Below are 18,011 nucleotides of genomic sequence, written 5' to 3' on the forward strand. Positions count from 1 at the left end.
CAAGCCTCAATAAATTTAAAAAGATTGAAATTATTCAAAGCACATTCTCTGACCACAATGGAATACAATTAGAACTCAATAACCATCAGAGACTTAGAAAATTCACAAATACCTGGAGGTTAAACAACACACTCCTAAACAATCAGTGGGTTAAAGAAGAAATAGCAAGAGAAATTGCTAAATATATAGAGACGAATGAAAATGAGAACACAACATACCAAAACCTATGGGATGCAGCAAAATCAGTGCTAAGGGGGAAATTTATAGCACTAAACGCATATATTAAAAAGGAAGAAAGAGCCAAAATCAAAGAACTAATGGATCAAATGAAGAAGCTAGAAAAAGAACAGCAAACCAATCCTAAACCAAGTAGAAGAAAAGAAAGAACAAGGATTAAAGCAGAAATAAATGACATAGAGACCAAAAAAACAATAGAGAGGATAAATATCACCAAAAGTTGGTTCTTTGAGAAGATCAACAAGATTGACAAGCCCCTAGCTAGACTGACAAAATCAAAAAGAGAGAAGACCCATATAAACAAAATAATGAATGAAAAAGGTGACATAACTGCAGATCCTGAAGAAATTAAAAAAATTATAAGAGGATACTATGAACAACTGTATGGCAACAAACTGGATAATGTAGAGGAAATGGACAATTTCCTGGAAACATATGAACAACCTAGACTGACCAGAGAAGAAATAGAAGACCTCAACCAACCCATCACAAGCAAAGAGATCCAATCAGTCATCAAAAATCTTCCCACAAATAAATGCCCAGGGCCAGATGGCTTCACAGGAGAATTCTACCAAACTTTCCAGAAAGAACTGACACCAATCTTACTCAAACTCTTTCAAAACATTGAAGAAAATGGAACACTACCTAACTCATTTTATGAAGCTAACATCAATCTAATACCAAAACCAGGCAAAGATGCTACAAAAAAGGAAAACTACCGGCCAATCTCCCTAATGAATATAGATGCAAAAATCCTCAACAAAATACTTGCAAATCGAATCCAAAGACACATTAAAAAAATCATACACCATGACCAAGTGGGGTTCATTCCAGGCATGCAAGGACGGTTCAACATAAGAAAATCAATCAATGTATTACAACACATTAACAAGTCAAAAGGGAAAAATCAATTGATCATCTCAATAGATGCTGAAAAAGCATTTGACAAAATCCAACATCCCTTTTTGATAAAAACACTTCAAAAGGTAGGAATTGAAGGAAACTTCCTCAACATGATAAAGAGCATATATGAAAAACCCACAGCCAGCAGAGTACTCAATGGTGAGAGACTGAAAGCCTTCCCTCTAAGATCAGGAACAAGACAAGGATGCCCGCTGTCACCACTGTTATTCAACATTGTGCTGGAAGTGCTAGCCAGGGCAATCTGGCAAGACAAAGAAATAAAAGGCATCCAAATTGGAAAAGAAGAAGTAAAACTGTCATTGTTTGCAGATGATATGATCTTATATCTAGAAAACCCTGAGAAATCGATGATACAGCTACTAGAGCTAATAAACAAATTTAGCAAAGTAGCGGGATACAAGATTAATGCACATAAGTCAGTAATGTTTCTATATGCTAGAAATGAACAAACTGAAGAGACACTCAAGAAAAAGATACCATTTTCAATAGCAACTAAAAAAATCAAGTACCTAGGAATAAACTTAACCAAAGATGTAAAAGACCTGTACAAAAAAACTATATAACTCTACTAAAAGAAATAGAAGGGGACCTTAAAAGATGGAAAAATATTCCATGTTCATGGATAGGAAGACTAAATGTCATTAAGATGTCAATTCTACCCAAACTCATCTACAGATTCAATGCAATCCCAATCAAAATTCCAACAACCTACTTTGCAGACTTGGAAAAGCTAGTTATCAAATTTATTTGGAAAGGGAAGATGCCTCGAATTGCTAAAGACACTCTAAAAAAGAAAAACGAAGTGGGAGGACTTACACTCCCTGACTTTGAAGCTTATTATAAAGCCACAGTTGCCAAAACAGCATGGTACTGGCACAAAGATAGACATATAGATCAATGGAATCGAATTGAGAATTCGGAGATAGACCCTCAGATCTATGGCCGACTGATCTTTGATAAGGCCCCCAAAGTCACTGAACTGAGTCATAATGGTTTTTTCAACAAATGGGGCTGGGAGAGTTGGATATCCTTATTCAAAAGAATGAAAGAGGACCCCTACCTCACCCCCTACACAAAAATTAACTCAAAATGGACCAAAGATCTCAATATAAAAGAAAGTACCATAAAACTCCTAGAAGATAATGTAGGAAAACATCTTCAAGACCTTGCATTAGGCGGCCACTTCCTAGACTTTCCACCCAAAGCACAAGCAACAAAAGAGAAAATAGATAAATGGGAACTCCTCAAGCTTAGAAGTTTCTGCACCTCAAAGGAATTTCTCAAAAAGGTAAAGAGGCAGCCAACTCAATGGGAAAAAATTTTTGGAAACCATGTATCTGACAAAAGACTGGTATCTTGCATATATAAAGAAATCCTACAACTCAATGACAATAGTACAGACAGCCCAATTATAAAATGGGCAAAAGATATGAAAAGACAGTTCTCTGAAGAGGAAATACAAATGGCCAAGAAACACATGAAAAAATGTTCAGCTTCACTAGCTATTAGAGAGATGCAAATTAAGACCACAATGAAATACCATCTAACACCGGTTAGAATGGCTGCCATTAAACAAACAGGAAAGTACAAATGCTAGAGGGGATGTGGAGAAATTCGAACTCTTATTCATTCTTGGTGGGCCTGTATAATGGTTCAGCCACTCTGGAAGTCAGTCTGGCAGTTCCTTAGAAAACTAGATATAGAGTTACCATTCGATCCAGCGATTGCACTTCTCGGTATATACCCGGAAGATCGGAAAGCAGTGACACGAACAGATATCTGCACGCCAATGTTCATAGCAGCATTATTCACAATTGCCAAGAGATGGAAACAACCCAAATGTCCTTCAACAGATGAGTGGATAAATAAAATGTGGTATATACACACGATGGAATACTACGCGGCAGTAAGAAGGAACGATCTCGTGAAACATATGACAACATGGATGAACCTTGAAGACATAATGCTGAGCGAAATAAGCCAGGCACAAAAAGAGAAATATTATATCCTACCACTAATGTGAACTTTGAAAAATGTAAAACAAATGGTTTATAATGTAGAATGTAGGGGAACTAGCAATAGAGAGCAATTAAGGAAGGGGGAACAATAATCCAAGAAGAACAGATAAGCTATTTAACGTTCTGGGGATGCCCAGGAATGACTATGGTCTGTTAATTTCTGATGGATATAGTAGGAGCAAGTTCACAGAAATGTTGCTATATTAGGTAACTTTCTTGGGGTAAAGTAGGAACATGTTGGAAGTTAAGCAGTTATCTTAGGTTAGTTGTCTTTTTCTTACTCCCTTGTTATGGTCTCTTTGAAATGTTCTTTTATTGTATGTTTGTTTTCTTTTTAACTTTTTTTTCATACAGTTGATTTAAAAAAGAAGGGAAAGTTAAAAAAAAAAAAAAAGAAAAGAAAAACAAGGAAAAAAAAAAGATGTAGTGCCCCTTGAGGAGCCTGTGGAGAATGCAGGGGTATTCGCCTACCCCACCTCCATGGTTGCTAATATGACCACAGACATAGGGGACTGGTGGTTTGATGGGTTGAGCCCTCTACCACAGGTTTTGCCCGTGGGAAGACAGTTGCTGCAAAGGAGAGGCTAGGCCTCCCTATGGTTGTGCCTAAGAGCCTCCTCCCGAATGCCTCTTTGTTGCTCAGATGTGGCCCTCTCTCTCTGGCTAAGCCAACTTGAAAGGTGAAATCACTGCCCTCCCCCCTACGTGGGATCAGACACCCAGGGGAGTGAATCTCCCTGGCAACGTGGAATATGACTCCCGGGGAGGAATGTAGACCTGGCATCGTGGGACGGAGAACATCTTCTTGACCAAAAGGGGGATGTGAAAGGAAATGAAATAAGCTTCAGTGGCAGAGAGATTCCAAAAGGAGCCGAGAGGTCACTCTGGTGGGCACTCTTATGCACACTTTAGACAACCCTTTTTAGGTTCTAAAGAATTGGGGTAGCTGGTGGTGGATACCTGAAACTATAAAACTACAACCCAGAACCCATGAATCTCGAAGACAGTTGTATAAAAATGTAGCTTATGAGGGGTGACAATGGGATTGGGAAAGCCATAAGGACCACACTCCACTTTGTCTAGTTTATGGATGGATAAATAGAAAAATAGGGGAAGGAAACAAACAGACAAAGGTACCCAGTGTTCTTTTTTACTTCAATTCCTCTTTTTCACTCTAATTATTATTCTTGTTATTTTTGTGTGTGTGCTAATGAAGGTGTCAGGGATTGATTTGGGTGATGAATATACCACTATGTAATGGTACTGTAAACAATCGAAAGGACGATTTGTTTTGTATGACTGCGTGGTATGGAATATATCTCAATAAAATGAAGATAAAAAAATAATAATACATTAATAATGATAGTAAACTAAAAAGAAAAACAAAAACAAACAAAAAGCCATTATTTTGGGCCAAGTAGTATATAAAAATAGTTATTGTATTATTCTTTCAGTATTCACAACAAACCTATGACATAGGTCCAGCTGTTATTCTCATTTTACAGAAGAGGAAAAGGGAGGCTTTGAAAGGCTACGTTACTTGTCCAGGGTTGGACAGGTATTGAGTCACAAGCTTTAAATGCTCAAGGGCAAGCATTTTATTCCAAGGCAAGTCCTCTGAATGCCCTCACTCAATAGCTCATTTATTTTACTTCAGCAACTTGCTTATCTGTTTTCCCAGCCCATAGATGTTCACAAACTGTAAATTAAAGAAGGATGAGTAGGTTTTGCTAGAGGTGGACACCCTAGTGGCGACAAGGTGAGAAAACTACGATAAAGAACAGAGACACACACACATGCACAGGCACACAAATGAAAACCAAGCACCCAACTAGCAGTCTGAAGACAGGGAGACAAGGCACACAGAACTAGGAGGTGTCACGGAATTTGCCTACCACAGACCATTTGTTCACTCTCGAAAGAAAATGCATAATGAGATGTAGAAAATTTCTATCCATAATGCCTAAAAAAAACCTTACTGATATGGAATACCTTATTCCCTGAAGACAGTGAATTAAATAGGACATCGCTGTATTATAAATACAAATGACATACAGCATGATTCCATTTACATGAAGTTCCAAGCCAGGCAAAACCGAACCGTAGCATTGGGAGTTAATATACTTAGGAGGTTCAAGTAAAAAGAAGAGCAAGGGAATACTATAAAATTCAGGAGAGTCGTTACTGTTAGTAGGGAAAAGAGAGGGGTGTGATTGGGAGCGGTTCATGGGGGATTCTACTTCCTGACCTCAGTGCTGGAGACACGGGTGTCTGCTTTATAGTAATTCATTAAGCTGTATTTGTATGATTTAAGCACTTTTCTATATTTGTGCTATATTTCACAATACAGTTAAAAAAAGAAATTGGACTTAAAACTATATGAGTAATAAAGAATAGAGTACATTTGCTTAGGTATGTTTCAGGTATTTCACATCATTTTATTCTCTTGATAGTCCCTGTGAGAAGAAAGGGCAGGCATTCATTTCCTCTTCCTCATTTTAAAGACAGGGACCCTGGACTTCCATGGGGTTTACCAACTTGCCTTTACCCTGCCTAGGGTCTCCAAGTGCCCCACTTTCACAGCCTCCACCTCATCTTTCCGACCCATTGCTGGTGTAGAACGCATTGCAGAGTAATCATGAAAGTCAGCAAGTGTATTTCCATAAGAGATCAAAACTCACCTGTCACTATGCTCCACCGCAATCTCATACTTGCTCTGATCATCAATCTTAGCTTCCCTGACCATGTTAAACCAGGCCTTGAAAATCTTCTTCTGAAGAAAGTGTACATGAAGTTTTCTTACTTCTTCCTCTAGATCAGTCAGGTACTGGAGAATGAGGACAGAAACAGAAGGAGAAAAATAATTTCAGTAGAAAAAGAATTAGAGCAAACAGTGCAATAGAGAATCAAAATAGAGACAAACGAAACACAGAACCAAAAGAAACCAGAGGATTAAAGAGGAAAGGATAACACAGCAGCCACAATAATATCCTCCATAATTATTTAAAAATAATAACTGAAGCAGAGGGGTAGCAGCAGTTATAAGATTGTGGGAGGGGGTTATTAGTAAAATCACTTGAGCACTATGGGGCAGCAAACGAGAAATGGGTATAAAAACAAACTGATGTAATCATATATTACAGTTATACAGATAACACTCTGTGTATGAAAAGAAACATTTGCTTTTTAAATTAACCAAAAGTGATCTGACATTTTCAAATTCATTTCAGAGCAATGAATTATATTGACTACTCCATATCATTCTTGAAAAAATCATAATCATGGAAATTCTGGATTCCATCTAGTCTTCTTGGTAGGAGAGAGCAGTCAGATGTATACTAAGCACACTTCCCTGTGACCTTACCTGTAGCCAGCTCCGGAAGACTCTCCTAAGCAATATTTGGGAATAAAGTTGATCAGCCTGGGCCATCTTTCTAGCCAGGCTTTCCTGACTATACTGGAACCAGGTCAGCAGGCATTTCCTCTGTAATGCCACAGAGTGATGTCCCTCTGCCACCTTGACAATATTTTAAATGAGAAAAGGAAATTATTTCTTTAACTTTAAATAATTTTAAACACACTTTACTTTGGCAAAAGATGCTGTAAGCCACAAGTAGGCAGTTACTAGAGAACATAATCTTAAGGTACATCTAGCCTATGTACTAAAAAGTGGTCATTCTGACCCTATTCTATGGGGGTTTTAGATTCACATTGTGCCTGGCCTTTCAATGGTGATTCCCTTGCTGCCTCTTAAGGAAATGGAATAAACAACATCCAAGCCATTATTTCACTTGCATGGAATTTTGGAGTAGGCGGCTGGCAACATTCTTAGTTCACTCTCCTGGAGCTTGGAGGGCAACTCCATAACCAACCTCTCTTTGTTGTGTACTTAACCACTGTCTGACTGAGAAAATGCCAATACTTTCAATTAGTTTTGTAGAATGAGCTGTCACTAGCATTGAAATTTAGGCATTGTCAATAAACCACAAAACCATGTCATAGAAAAATAACCAGATGAATAATTTAATGCATTGCCAACTTAAAAGGCTCAGAGTATCATTCGATCAAAATAAACACACAACTCATGGTTTATAGTAAAAAGTAACTGTTATATTCTTCCAAGAGGTAGGCGGGAAAAACCCTTCTCTCCTATTAATCCTCTCCAGACAATTTCACATGGTCTAAGCCTTGTCCAGCCATCCAGCAGTGTGAATGTGATGGAGCCAAGTGGGTCTCTTGGCAATCACATTTATTGGGCAAAATGACCAGCACAGGAGGTCCCTCTATGGCCCCTGAGGCTCTCCTTGTCCTGACTCATCCCAGCCTCAGAGCCAAGAGGCAATGGGGGCCAGGAAGCATGGCCTTCTACCTTCTCTCCTCTTCATCCTCTGGGAAAACAGAGAGAACCATAAGGAAAAAGAAAGATTATCAGAAGGCCTCTTAGAAGTTCTGAAAATAGTTTCTGGAGTAAGTGAAATAAGTGAATCTATGGAAATGAGTTCAAGGGAAAGAACTATATAACTTCTGGAAGAAAGGTTCCAAGCAAATCAAGAGCAATTTAACTGGACCCTTCTTTCTTAGTATTTTCTATCCCTTTCTGGAAGCCAACTCCAATTGGCAAAGAAGCTCCCCCTCACTGTCCTCTAGAACTTTTCATTTTACTTCCTCTTTTTATTTTTTTTTACTTCCAACTGGTGGTTGGCAACTACATATACCTCTGACTGCTTCCTACACAGGAACATAAGTGAGCCTTCCCACTCCTGACTGCTTTTCCTTTGTGTATTAACAATTGAAAACAAAGATTGAAAGAGATGAAAAGAGGATTAAAAAAAAAAACAAAATCTAGGAACACTCAATTGGATAGCAGGCATGATTAAGTTAAGGTTCTTGAAATGGGGAGATTATCTTGGCTTATCCAGGCGGCTCTAAATGTAATCACAAGAGTCCTTATAAGAGGAGGCAGGTGGGTCAGCGTCTGCGGGACACTGTTATCGAGTTCCAACTTGGCGGGCCTGGGCCAGGGGAACTGATCAGCCCCTAGGAAAGGTAGTGGGGCACGGGTGGTAGCGCCCTCCACGGCCCCCCGGGCCTGAGAAAGTGGAGCCGAATGCAGGCCCCATTTCCTCACCCCAAAGTACAACCGTTGGGGAGGGCTTGCCGGAGAAAACCCCCCCACCCCGTGCCTTACCCGCACCCTCCACCCTCTTCGTTACCGGGGCAACTCCCGCCCCTTTTCAAACAACCTCCGCGCCCTCTCAGAACCAATCCAAGCCTTTAACCCCTACAGCTACCCCACCCTCTAAACCGCCCGATATAAGCTTGTACTCTCCCCTAATAAACTCTCTTGGCTTCTTCACCCTCAAAGAAACGTGTCCCGCCTGTTCCTTCTCGCCGCCCTCCACACCTTGCACGCCACCGCCGGGACCGGGCCCAGTCCCCCGCCTCGCCCTCGCCTCCGGGAAAGAGCCCCCGCCGCCGGTACCCTCCGAGCAATCCTGAGAGCCTAGGATTTAGCAACCGGCCGCCACCCCCTCCCAGACGAGTCAACTGCGACCGCAAGCGTCAGTAATAGGAGATGTGATGATGGAAGCAATTGACTGAAGTGATGCAAGGAAGGGGCCATGCGCTATGGAACACACACAGGCGGCTTCTAGAAGCTGAAAAAGGCAAGGAAATGGATTCTCTCCTCAGCATCTTCAGAAGAAACCAGGCCTGTGAACTCCTTGACTTTATAAAGCCCAGTGACATTGATTTTGGACTTCTGACCTCCAAAGTGTAAGAGAATAAATTTGTGCTATATTAAGGCACTAAGTTTGTGGTGATTTGTATGAGAGCAATAGGAAATGAATACACTTGTTAATAAACAAGTAATAAACAGGTGACTCTCAAAATGTAGTGCTCAGACCACCTGTACCAGAATTCCCTGGGCTACTTTTTTTTTTTTTTCCAGCTTTTTTTAAATTTTTATTGAGATTGTTCAGATACCATACAATTATCCAAAGATCCAAAGTGTACAATCACTTGCCCCTGGGTACCCTCATACAGCTGTGCATCCATCACACTTAATTTTTGTTCAATTTTTAGAAACTTTTCATTACTCCAGACAAGAAATAAAGTGAAAGATGAAAAAAGAAAAAAAGAAAAGGAAACTCTAATCCTCCACTATCCCTAACCAACCCCCCTCAATTGTTGACTCCTAGTATTGGTATAGTACATTTGTTACTGTTTATGAAAAAATGTTGAAATACTACTAACTGTAGTATATAGTTTGTAATAGGTATATAGTTCTTCCTTATATGCCCCTCTATTATTAACTTCTAATTGTATTGTCATACATTTGTTCTGGTTCATGGAAGCGATTTCTAGTATTTGTACAGTTGATCATGGACATTGCCCAGCACAGGATTCAGTTTTATACATTCCCATCTTTTGACCTCCAACTTTCCTTCTGGTGACATATATGACTCTGAGCTTCCCCTTTCCACCTCATTCACACACCATTCGGCGCTATTAGTTATTCTCACATCTTGCTACCAACACCCCTGTTCATTTCCAAACATTTGAGATCATCCTAATTCAACATTCTCCTCATATTAAGCAACCGCTCCCCATTCTTAAGCCTCATCCTATATCTTGGTACCTTATATTTCATGTCTATGAGTTTACATATTATAATGAGTTCCTGTCAGTGAGACCCTGTAATAATTGTCCTAATGTGTCTGGCTTATTTCACTCAGTATATTGCCCTCGAGGTTTTGTCATCAACCCATTTTTTTTTTAATATGGTTTTGTTCACTCACCATACATTCCATCCCAAGTAAATAATTGATGGTTTTCTGCATGGTCATACATTTATGTGTTCACCACCTTCACCACTATCTATATAAGAGCATCTACATTTCTTCCACAAGGCAGGAGGGAGAGTCAAAGAAGGTAGAGAGGCAAAAGAAAGAGGAAAAAAAAAATGACAGCTAGGAAGCAGCAAAAGGAAAAATAACCTTAAATCAAAGTAGAATAAAGAATCAGACAATACCACCAAAGTCAAGTGTCTAACATGCCTCCCCTATCCCCCCCTCTTATCTGCATTCACCTTGGTATATCACCTTTGTTACATTAAAGGAAGCATAATACAATGATTCTATTAGTTACAGTCTCTAGTTTATGCTGATTGCATCCCTCCCCCAATGCCTCCCCATTTTTAACACCTTGCAAGGTTGACATTTGCTTGTTCTCCCTCGTAAAAGAACATATTTGTACATTTTATCACAATTGTTGAATACTCTAGATTTCCCCAAGTTACACAGTCCCAGTCATTATCTTTCCTCCTTTCTTGTGGTGTCTCACATGCTCCCCACCTTCCTCTCTCAACCGTATTCATAGTTACCTTTGTTCAGTGTACTTACATAGTTGTGCTACCATCTCCCAAAATTGTGTTCCAAACCATGCACTCTTGTCTTCTATCACCCTGTAGTGCTCCCTTTAGTATTTCCTGTAGGACAGGTGTCTTGTTCACAAAGTCTCTCATTGTTTGTTTGTCAGAAAATATTTTGAGCTCTCCCTCATATTTGAAGGACAGCTTTGCTGGATACAGGATTCTTGGTTGGTGGTTTTTCTCTTTCAGTATCTTAAATATATCACACCACTTCCTTCTTGCCTCCATGGTTTCTGCTGAGAGATCCGCACATAGTCTTATGAAGCTTCCTTTGTATGTAATGGATTGCTTTTCTCTTGCTGCTTTCAGGATTCTCTCTTTGTCTTTGACATTTGATAATCTGATTATTAAGTGTCTTGGCGTAGGCCTATTCATATCTCTTCTGTTTGGAGTGCGCTGCGCTTCTTGGATCTGTAATTTCATGTCTTTCATAAGAGATGGGAAATTTTCATTAATTATTTCCTCTATTATTGCTTCTGCCCTCTTTCCCTTCTCTTCTCCTTCTGGGACACCAATGATACGTACATTATTGTACTTTGTTTCATCCTTGAGTTCCCGGAGATGTTGCTCATATTTTTTCATTCTTTTCTCCATCTGCTCCTTTGCGTGTAGGCTTTCAGGTGTTTTGTTCTCCAGTTCCTGGGTGTTTTCTTCTGTCTCTTGAGATCTGCTATTGTATGTTTCCATTGTGTCTTTCATCTCTTGTGTTGTGCCTTTCATTTCCATAGATTCTTCTAGTTGTTTTTTTGAACTTTTGATTTCTGCCGTATACATGTCCAGTGCTCAGTGCTTCCTTTACAACCTCTATCTCTTTTGCAATATCTTCTCTAAACTTTTTGAACTGATTTAGCATTAGTTGTTTAAATTCCTGTATTTCAGTTGAAGTGTACGTTTGTTCCTTTGACTGGGCCATAACTTTGTTTTTCTTAGTGTAGGTTTTAATTTTCTGTTGTCTAGGCATGGTTTCCTTGGTTATCCAAATCAGGTTTTCCCAGACCAGAACAGGCTCAGGTCCCAGAGGGAAGAAATATTCAGTATCTGGTTTCCCTGCGGGTGTGTCTTAGAAAATTGCTCCACCCTTTGATGCCTCGGGTCACTGTGCTTTTCTGCCCAGCAGGTGGCTCCTGTCAGCCTATAATTCTTGACTGGTGTGAGGAGGTATGGCCGTGTTCCCCCAGGCTCTGGGGTCTGGTTCTGAATGGAAAGGGCCCCACCCCTTTCCTCCTAGAGAAGACAGAGCCCCCAGGTGGAGGTCATTAGCATTTCAATGGTCTCGCTCTCTGCTTGTGCTGTCTCCGCCCTTCCCCGAGTCACAGCCCTGGAAACTGAAAATGACTGGGGCTTTCTCCACTGAGCCAAAAAAGAAACAGTCCCCTTCAGACCCAGTCCAAGGTGACCCTCTGGTTCTCCCAGGTCAGTCGTCACCCAAAGCCTGTCTGTTTTTTGGGGATTTGTACCTGTAGTGAGCAGTTCATACTCGCTACTTAAAACCCCAGTTGGAGCTCAGCTGAGCTATATTCGCTTGCTGGGAGAGAGCTTCTCTCTGGCACCACGAGGCTTTGCAGCTTGGGCTATGGGGGAGGGGGTCTCATGACTTGGTTCTGCAGGTTTTACTTACAGATTTTATGCTGTGTCCTCAGGCATTCCTCCCAATTCAGGTTGGTGTATGATGAGTGGATGGTCTCGTTTGTCCCCCCGCAGTTATTCTGGATTATTTACTAGTTGTTTCTGGTTTTTTGTAGTTGTTCCAGGGGGACTACTTAGCTTCCACTCTGCTCTATGCTGCCATCTTGCCCAACGAGTCCTGGGCTACTTTTTAAAAATACAGATTCGTTGACCTCCAACCAAGCCCTACTGAGAATACCTGGAGGGAAGGCCAGGAATTGCATACTTATAAATTGTCTAGATGCTTTTATGAACAGGAAAGTTTGGAAATGCTGATTTCAGATCTGTATTTCCCTGCTTAATTTTAATTGAGTTTTCTACATCTAAAACCTATAATTAACATTTTGAGCCAAAACGCCAGTTTCTAACTAAGTAATGAATAAATTTTAAAAATTTTAATGTGGCCATTCACCCACAGATTTTATTTTGTTTTCTAAATTTTATAACTTTCTCGATTTTATTCAGTCAAAAATAAGGAACAAAAAATCAAAGCTAGTAAGAACATAAGAGTGAGCCTTTCCACTCCTGACTGTTTTTCCTTTGTGTATTAACAATTAAAAACAAAGAAAGGGATGAAAAATGAATTAAAAAAAAAAAATCTACGAACACTCAATTGGATAGCAAACTATCTGATCCAACCAGTCTTTGCAGCGGTATGTTGTCAGAAGCATGGTTCAAATGTCATTCATTCAGACGACTAAGGAATCAGCCATCCCATTTCATTCCTAGGAAACAGCCAGAGCAAAATAGTGGTGGGGGGGGGGTACAGCTAGATCCAGGCCCCATGAACCCCACAGCTGTGCAATACTTGACAGTTCCAGAAACACTGTGAAGGAGGCTGGGGCCAGAGAATCAGGGCCAGAGAAAATCAGTGGGGAGGGCATTTGTGGAGATAAAAAGAAGGAAAAAAGGTGTAATAGGAAGAGAATGAAGAGAATGAAGGTGAATAAGTTGACTAAGGAGGAAAAAAAAAAAAAAGCAGCCTAAGTCACATTCAGAAATGTGTAACATGAAGCGTTACTAAATTTAGCTGGACTCATGATCTAAAGTATAATTGTCCATCCTTAATCCTGGTTTTCATAACTGTCTTACTCTTCAGTATTAACCTGGCCAAATGTGTACATAAGAGAGGTTATAACGGGTATACATCACTGATTTTATTATTAAATTAAATTTTAAAGATAAAATTTTATCTATTTTAAGCTTCTTGATCATTTAATTGAATGCCCTGTTCTATGCACTGGATAAATCTGTTAGGAAGATTCCAGAAATTACAATGGTATTTGATTTCATAGATCTCTGTGTGGTAGAGTGGATTACTGTTCCCTAGAATAGCATTATACACCCACACCCTTTGCAATGTGACTTCACAGTGCCTCCCAAGTGGAGTAGATGGAGCCTCCTCCCCTCAACGACTTTGAGCTTGACCTGATGATTTGCTTTAGCCAATGGAATGTTAGTGGATATGAAACAAACAGAGCCTTCATGTGGGCTTACATAATCTGGTTTGGCTTTTGTATCTCTGACATGCTGGAACTAGAAGGAGTGGCTTGTGGAGAGAACTAAACCAATCTACAACTGACCCACAGGCATGTGAATGAGTTACTTATTAAATGTCTGAGTAACAAGCCACTGGCATTTGGAAGTAGTTTTGCCATTTTATCACAGCAGAAACCTGACTAATACCCCCAATTGTAGTAATTTTTCTCTTTCTTAAACCCTGCTAAAATAGAGAGAAGCTTTTATCTTATTTGTTGGTCTCTAATAAAAGTTTTACTCTGTTTTTTTTTTCAACCTGTTCAATTAGTCTTTCTCTACCTTGGAAGACCAAATCTAAGCTCTTATCACAAACAAAAAAATATACACACTCAACTCATTTCTGTTCCTGGCTTGTAAATCAATAAACTCCACCCACCCCCACCCCAAAAGTCTAACTGGGTGCTTATCCTATTTGAGAAAGTACACTTTCTAATTTTGGCGAGTAACAGTGTGACACTGTACCTGGATGTTTTGCTTGCTTTGCATTCTCAATCTCTTCCAAGGCTCTAGACCTTTTTTTCTTAGCAAGACCTTTTCATAATGTTCTTTGGCTACTGCTTCCAGCTGCTGGTTCCTCTCTATTCTCTTCTGCTTCTCTGCTTCTTTCTAGAAAATATAAAGACGTAAAAATGCCGTGACCAAAACCCTATTGAATTTAACAATGTATTTAACATGTAATTAGTGTGTTAATCGTGATAACAGAGCTCTGGAGCATTAAAAAAAAAAAAAGAGAGACAATTCAGTAAATAGGGTCAGGAGAAGGAGGCCATGAGTCCTATAGGAACCAGGACTGTGCATATCCCTATGTGCACTCGGTACTGCTCACAGAAATAATTTGCCTCTCACCGAGCTGCTAAAAAGTAAATCTCTAGTTCCTCATTATTATGGAAAACCCAGCCATGCAGCCCCTTCATTTAGATTACGGGGTACAGAGATAAATTTAAAGATACTCCACTAAAAGTCTAAAAGAATCATCTTACTATGGAAGACTTTTTTGTCTTTGTTTTTAAGAGTGATGAACAATAAGCCCAGAGGAAGTTAAAAGCATCTGATCATCGTTTAGAGGCCAGCCCTCTTCTGAAGAGGAAACGGGTTAACCATCCCTGCCCCTCAAAGGAGAACTGCACTCCTGAAGGGGATGCCTGAGAAAGACAGACACTTAATGGCCTAATATACAGATGTCATTATTTCTTTTATTTCTTTTTCTCTTTAAATGAAAATAGCCTATAATAAAGGTGAAAGGGAAAAAAATCTACCTAAAAATGGTGAGGGGGGGGTAAGCAAGTGACACCTGCTGTGAAAGACACAAGAGCCAAAGCAAAGACTTCAAAATGCCTTCACAGGTCATCCTATGTAGAATAAATACAAAAACACTGAATTTAAGCTTCTTTTTCTTTACTGCCCACAATTTCACCGCAGGAAAATAGCAATGGTGAACTGGCTGATTGTGACAAGCTATTTAATGGGCATGAAGCCTTTGGTGAGAGAAAATAAGAGAGCGTGCTGGGACATTCCCATTATGGAAGGGAGATGTGCTCTTACCTTCTGATCCAAACTACCTGTTTCTGTGCAAGTTAATATCAGATTTAAAGGTTCACATTAACCAAAATAACCTTTTGAATCTTTATTGCAGACATTTGTTCAACTGAACGGCCAAATAAAAATCATATACAACAATTTTCTCATGAGTTAATTAGAAGAAGCCGAGGGTTAAGTATGGGAGGAAAACAAAAACTGACCACTTCCACATCTACTGAAATATGCCTGTGGCACTGATACCAGACAAAAGCAGTGGCTTCTCTGCCCGGTGTGCATAACAGCCAATCCATGACACAACGGGTTTCAAAGAGAGAAAGAGTTTAATGCTATGGGTGAAGCAGGACAGCAGATTGCCTATTGGCTCAAAATTCTGTCTCCCCAAGTCTAAGGAGTTCAGGGCTTTTATGGACTCAAACAAGGGGGAATGGAATTGTTACCATAACAATAGGAAGTATATACAGGGCTGAGACTAGGCTAGAATAACCATTGCAATAGAAAGTATAAACAGGGCTAAGACTAAGCTAAAATAACCATTACAATAACAACAGCAACTGTAAACAGGGCTGTTTATAGGCCACAACAGCTATTACAATGGTAAATATAAACAAGGGTGAGACTAGTTGAGTTTCAGTAATTTCAGGTACTAATCTCTGCCAATTCTACCATATAGAAAGAAAAACATCCATATAATGATTCAGTAATCACAATCATTTGTTAATTCTTAATTTCTCAGTTACAGCAGCAAGGCAGCAGCTGCAACCTGCAGACAGGAATCTGGTACAGACAGTGAGCTCTGGAGAAGCCCTCAGGCTCCCCTGTTCAAATGCACACGGAAATAATGGTGTGTCACTCTCTTCCTAGGATTATAGCTCTATGGCATTCTGGGCTCCAGAAGGAAAACAGACCATCCTTGGATGAATTGTGGGGGAAAACAGTTTTTTTTTCCCAAAGCCTACTTTTCCTTGAAAAATACTTGATATAAGTAGAGCTCTGCTTGAGTCCAAATTCTGTATTCTTCAAGAGCCTTATTTTCAGAGTTCAAATGTGTATTTCCACCCTCAATTAAGAATTCCTCAACAGAGTTGGATGTATTTCATGAATATTCCCAAATTTTCCATTTCTTTGCCTATAAAATGGGGGCAATAACAACTGCCATCTAAGATTTGCTGTGAGGATTACATGAGATGATGCCGTTTGCTATGAGTTAGCACCTTATACTGGGGTCTAAGCAGTTAGGTTTTATAGGGCATACTTCACTCAGGCTAAAAAGGGATACAAAATCAAGGTTTCTCTCTGATTTAAATTATGCAACAAATGGTAAACAAAAAAATAAAACTTATTTTGAACGTGTATCTTTATCAGCCACTGCTGCTTTGGGGGAAAGACCAAAAATTACACCTGTGTAAAGAAAAGCATGGGTCTGAGCACATGGTATTTCTGACATATTCTATTTCTCATTCCTTCTTAGAGAGGCTAAAGGAAGCCAAGGCAGCAGAACACTGTTGAACATGACTGGAGAAAAGTCCACTAACAATGCTGATATGCTCACTTGACATTGAGACCTCAAATGGGTCTGAATGTGAAACTCTGTGCTTCCGGTCCATTCCTAAGCCTCGTTTCTGTTTTGCTGTGGAACTTATTTCTTCTTGCCCACTCCTGTAATTTATGTCCTTTACTTTCTCACAGTATAAATGACCCCTCACTACTAGACCATTCCCATCAATATGCAAACACGTGGTGGCATCTCTCATCTTTTAAAAGAAACAGAAAAAAACCAACCACCAAAAGAAAGTTCATCTTTGATTCCACGTGACTCCTCACCTCCTATTCTCTCCTTAGCCACGGGAATGAGGCTCCCTTCCCCCGACTCCACTGAAAGCTCTCTTGTCTAGGTCAAGAATGTCCTTCATGTTGCCAGGTAAGAGTCACTTATCTGTCCTCCTTTTAATTGAACTCTCAGCCTCATTTAGCAGGGTTAACCACCACCATCCCACTCTAGATTTTTTTTCTCTCAGCTTCTGGACTCTACACTCTCCTGGTTCTCCTTCTACCTTACTGGGTTCCTCATTCTCCAAATAATTATTCATATACCCCAGGACTGAGTCCTGGGCCTTCATCATATCTAAGACTAATTGCAAAGAAGGCTCGAGCACAGCCAGTTCTGTAAATGCATCTATCTCAGTTGATTCAGCAAGAAACAGTTGGCTACCTAGGTACAAACTACTCTGTGTGACACAATCTTTTCATCATTTTTGTATACTTGAAGTTGGAGTTTACCTTTTTAAAAACTGATAGGTTTGGGGTTGGTATAGTGAGAGAACTAAAACAATCTATTGGTCAGTCACGCATTTCTCATCTTCTTGCTCTACATTTTAAGTTTGTTCCTTGATCACTTTTAAATATGCAATTTGCTTACAACAAGAAAAAAACTGGACAGACAGCAAATTAATGACTTTTCATGAACACATCAGAGAACTGAAGGCACAAGACAAACGGCCATCTAGAAATCTGGAGGGGCAGACACCTTCGGGGAGACATAGGACCCAGGCATTTGCCTATTTGAGGCAGAAGCTGCCAGACGCCATATAAGTCAATAAAATGACTGAATTAGAAATTTTGAAAAATTGTCAGAGAAATAGGCTTTTTCAGACAAACAA

At 39.8% G+C, this 18,011-nt stretch overlaps 1 protein-coding gene across 2 annotated transcripts in view; it reads right to left on the reverse strand.

The window, feature by feature from the left end:
• The window catches only part of CCDC191 (coiled-coil domain containing 191), a 107,438-nt gene that overhangs the window by 8,294 nt on the left and 81,133 nt on the right, over positions 1-18,011 (reverse strand). For both annotated transcript variants that reach the window (XM_037835639.1, XM_037835650.1), the window contains 3 exons: positions 14,278-14,421; positions 6,544-6,696; positions 5,861-6,006 (listed from right to left, as the gene is read on the reverse strand). In XM_037835639.1, the coding sequence (XP_037691567.1) occupies positions 5,861-6,006; positions 6,544-6,696; positions 14,278-14,421 (443 nt within the window). The remainder of the gene's footprint in view (positions 1-5,860; positions 6,007-6,543; positions 6,697-14,277; positions 14,422-18,011) is intronic.

Source organism: Choloepus didactylus, chromosome 1 (assembly GCF_015220235.1).
Source record: "Choloepus didactylus isolate mChoDid1 chromosome 1, mChoDid1.pri, whole genome shotgun sequence".
Lineage (NCBI taxonomy): Eukaryota > Metazoa > Chordata > Mammalia > Pilosa > Megalonychidae > Choloepus > Choloepus didactylus.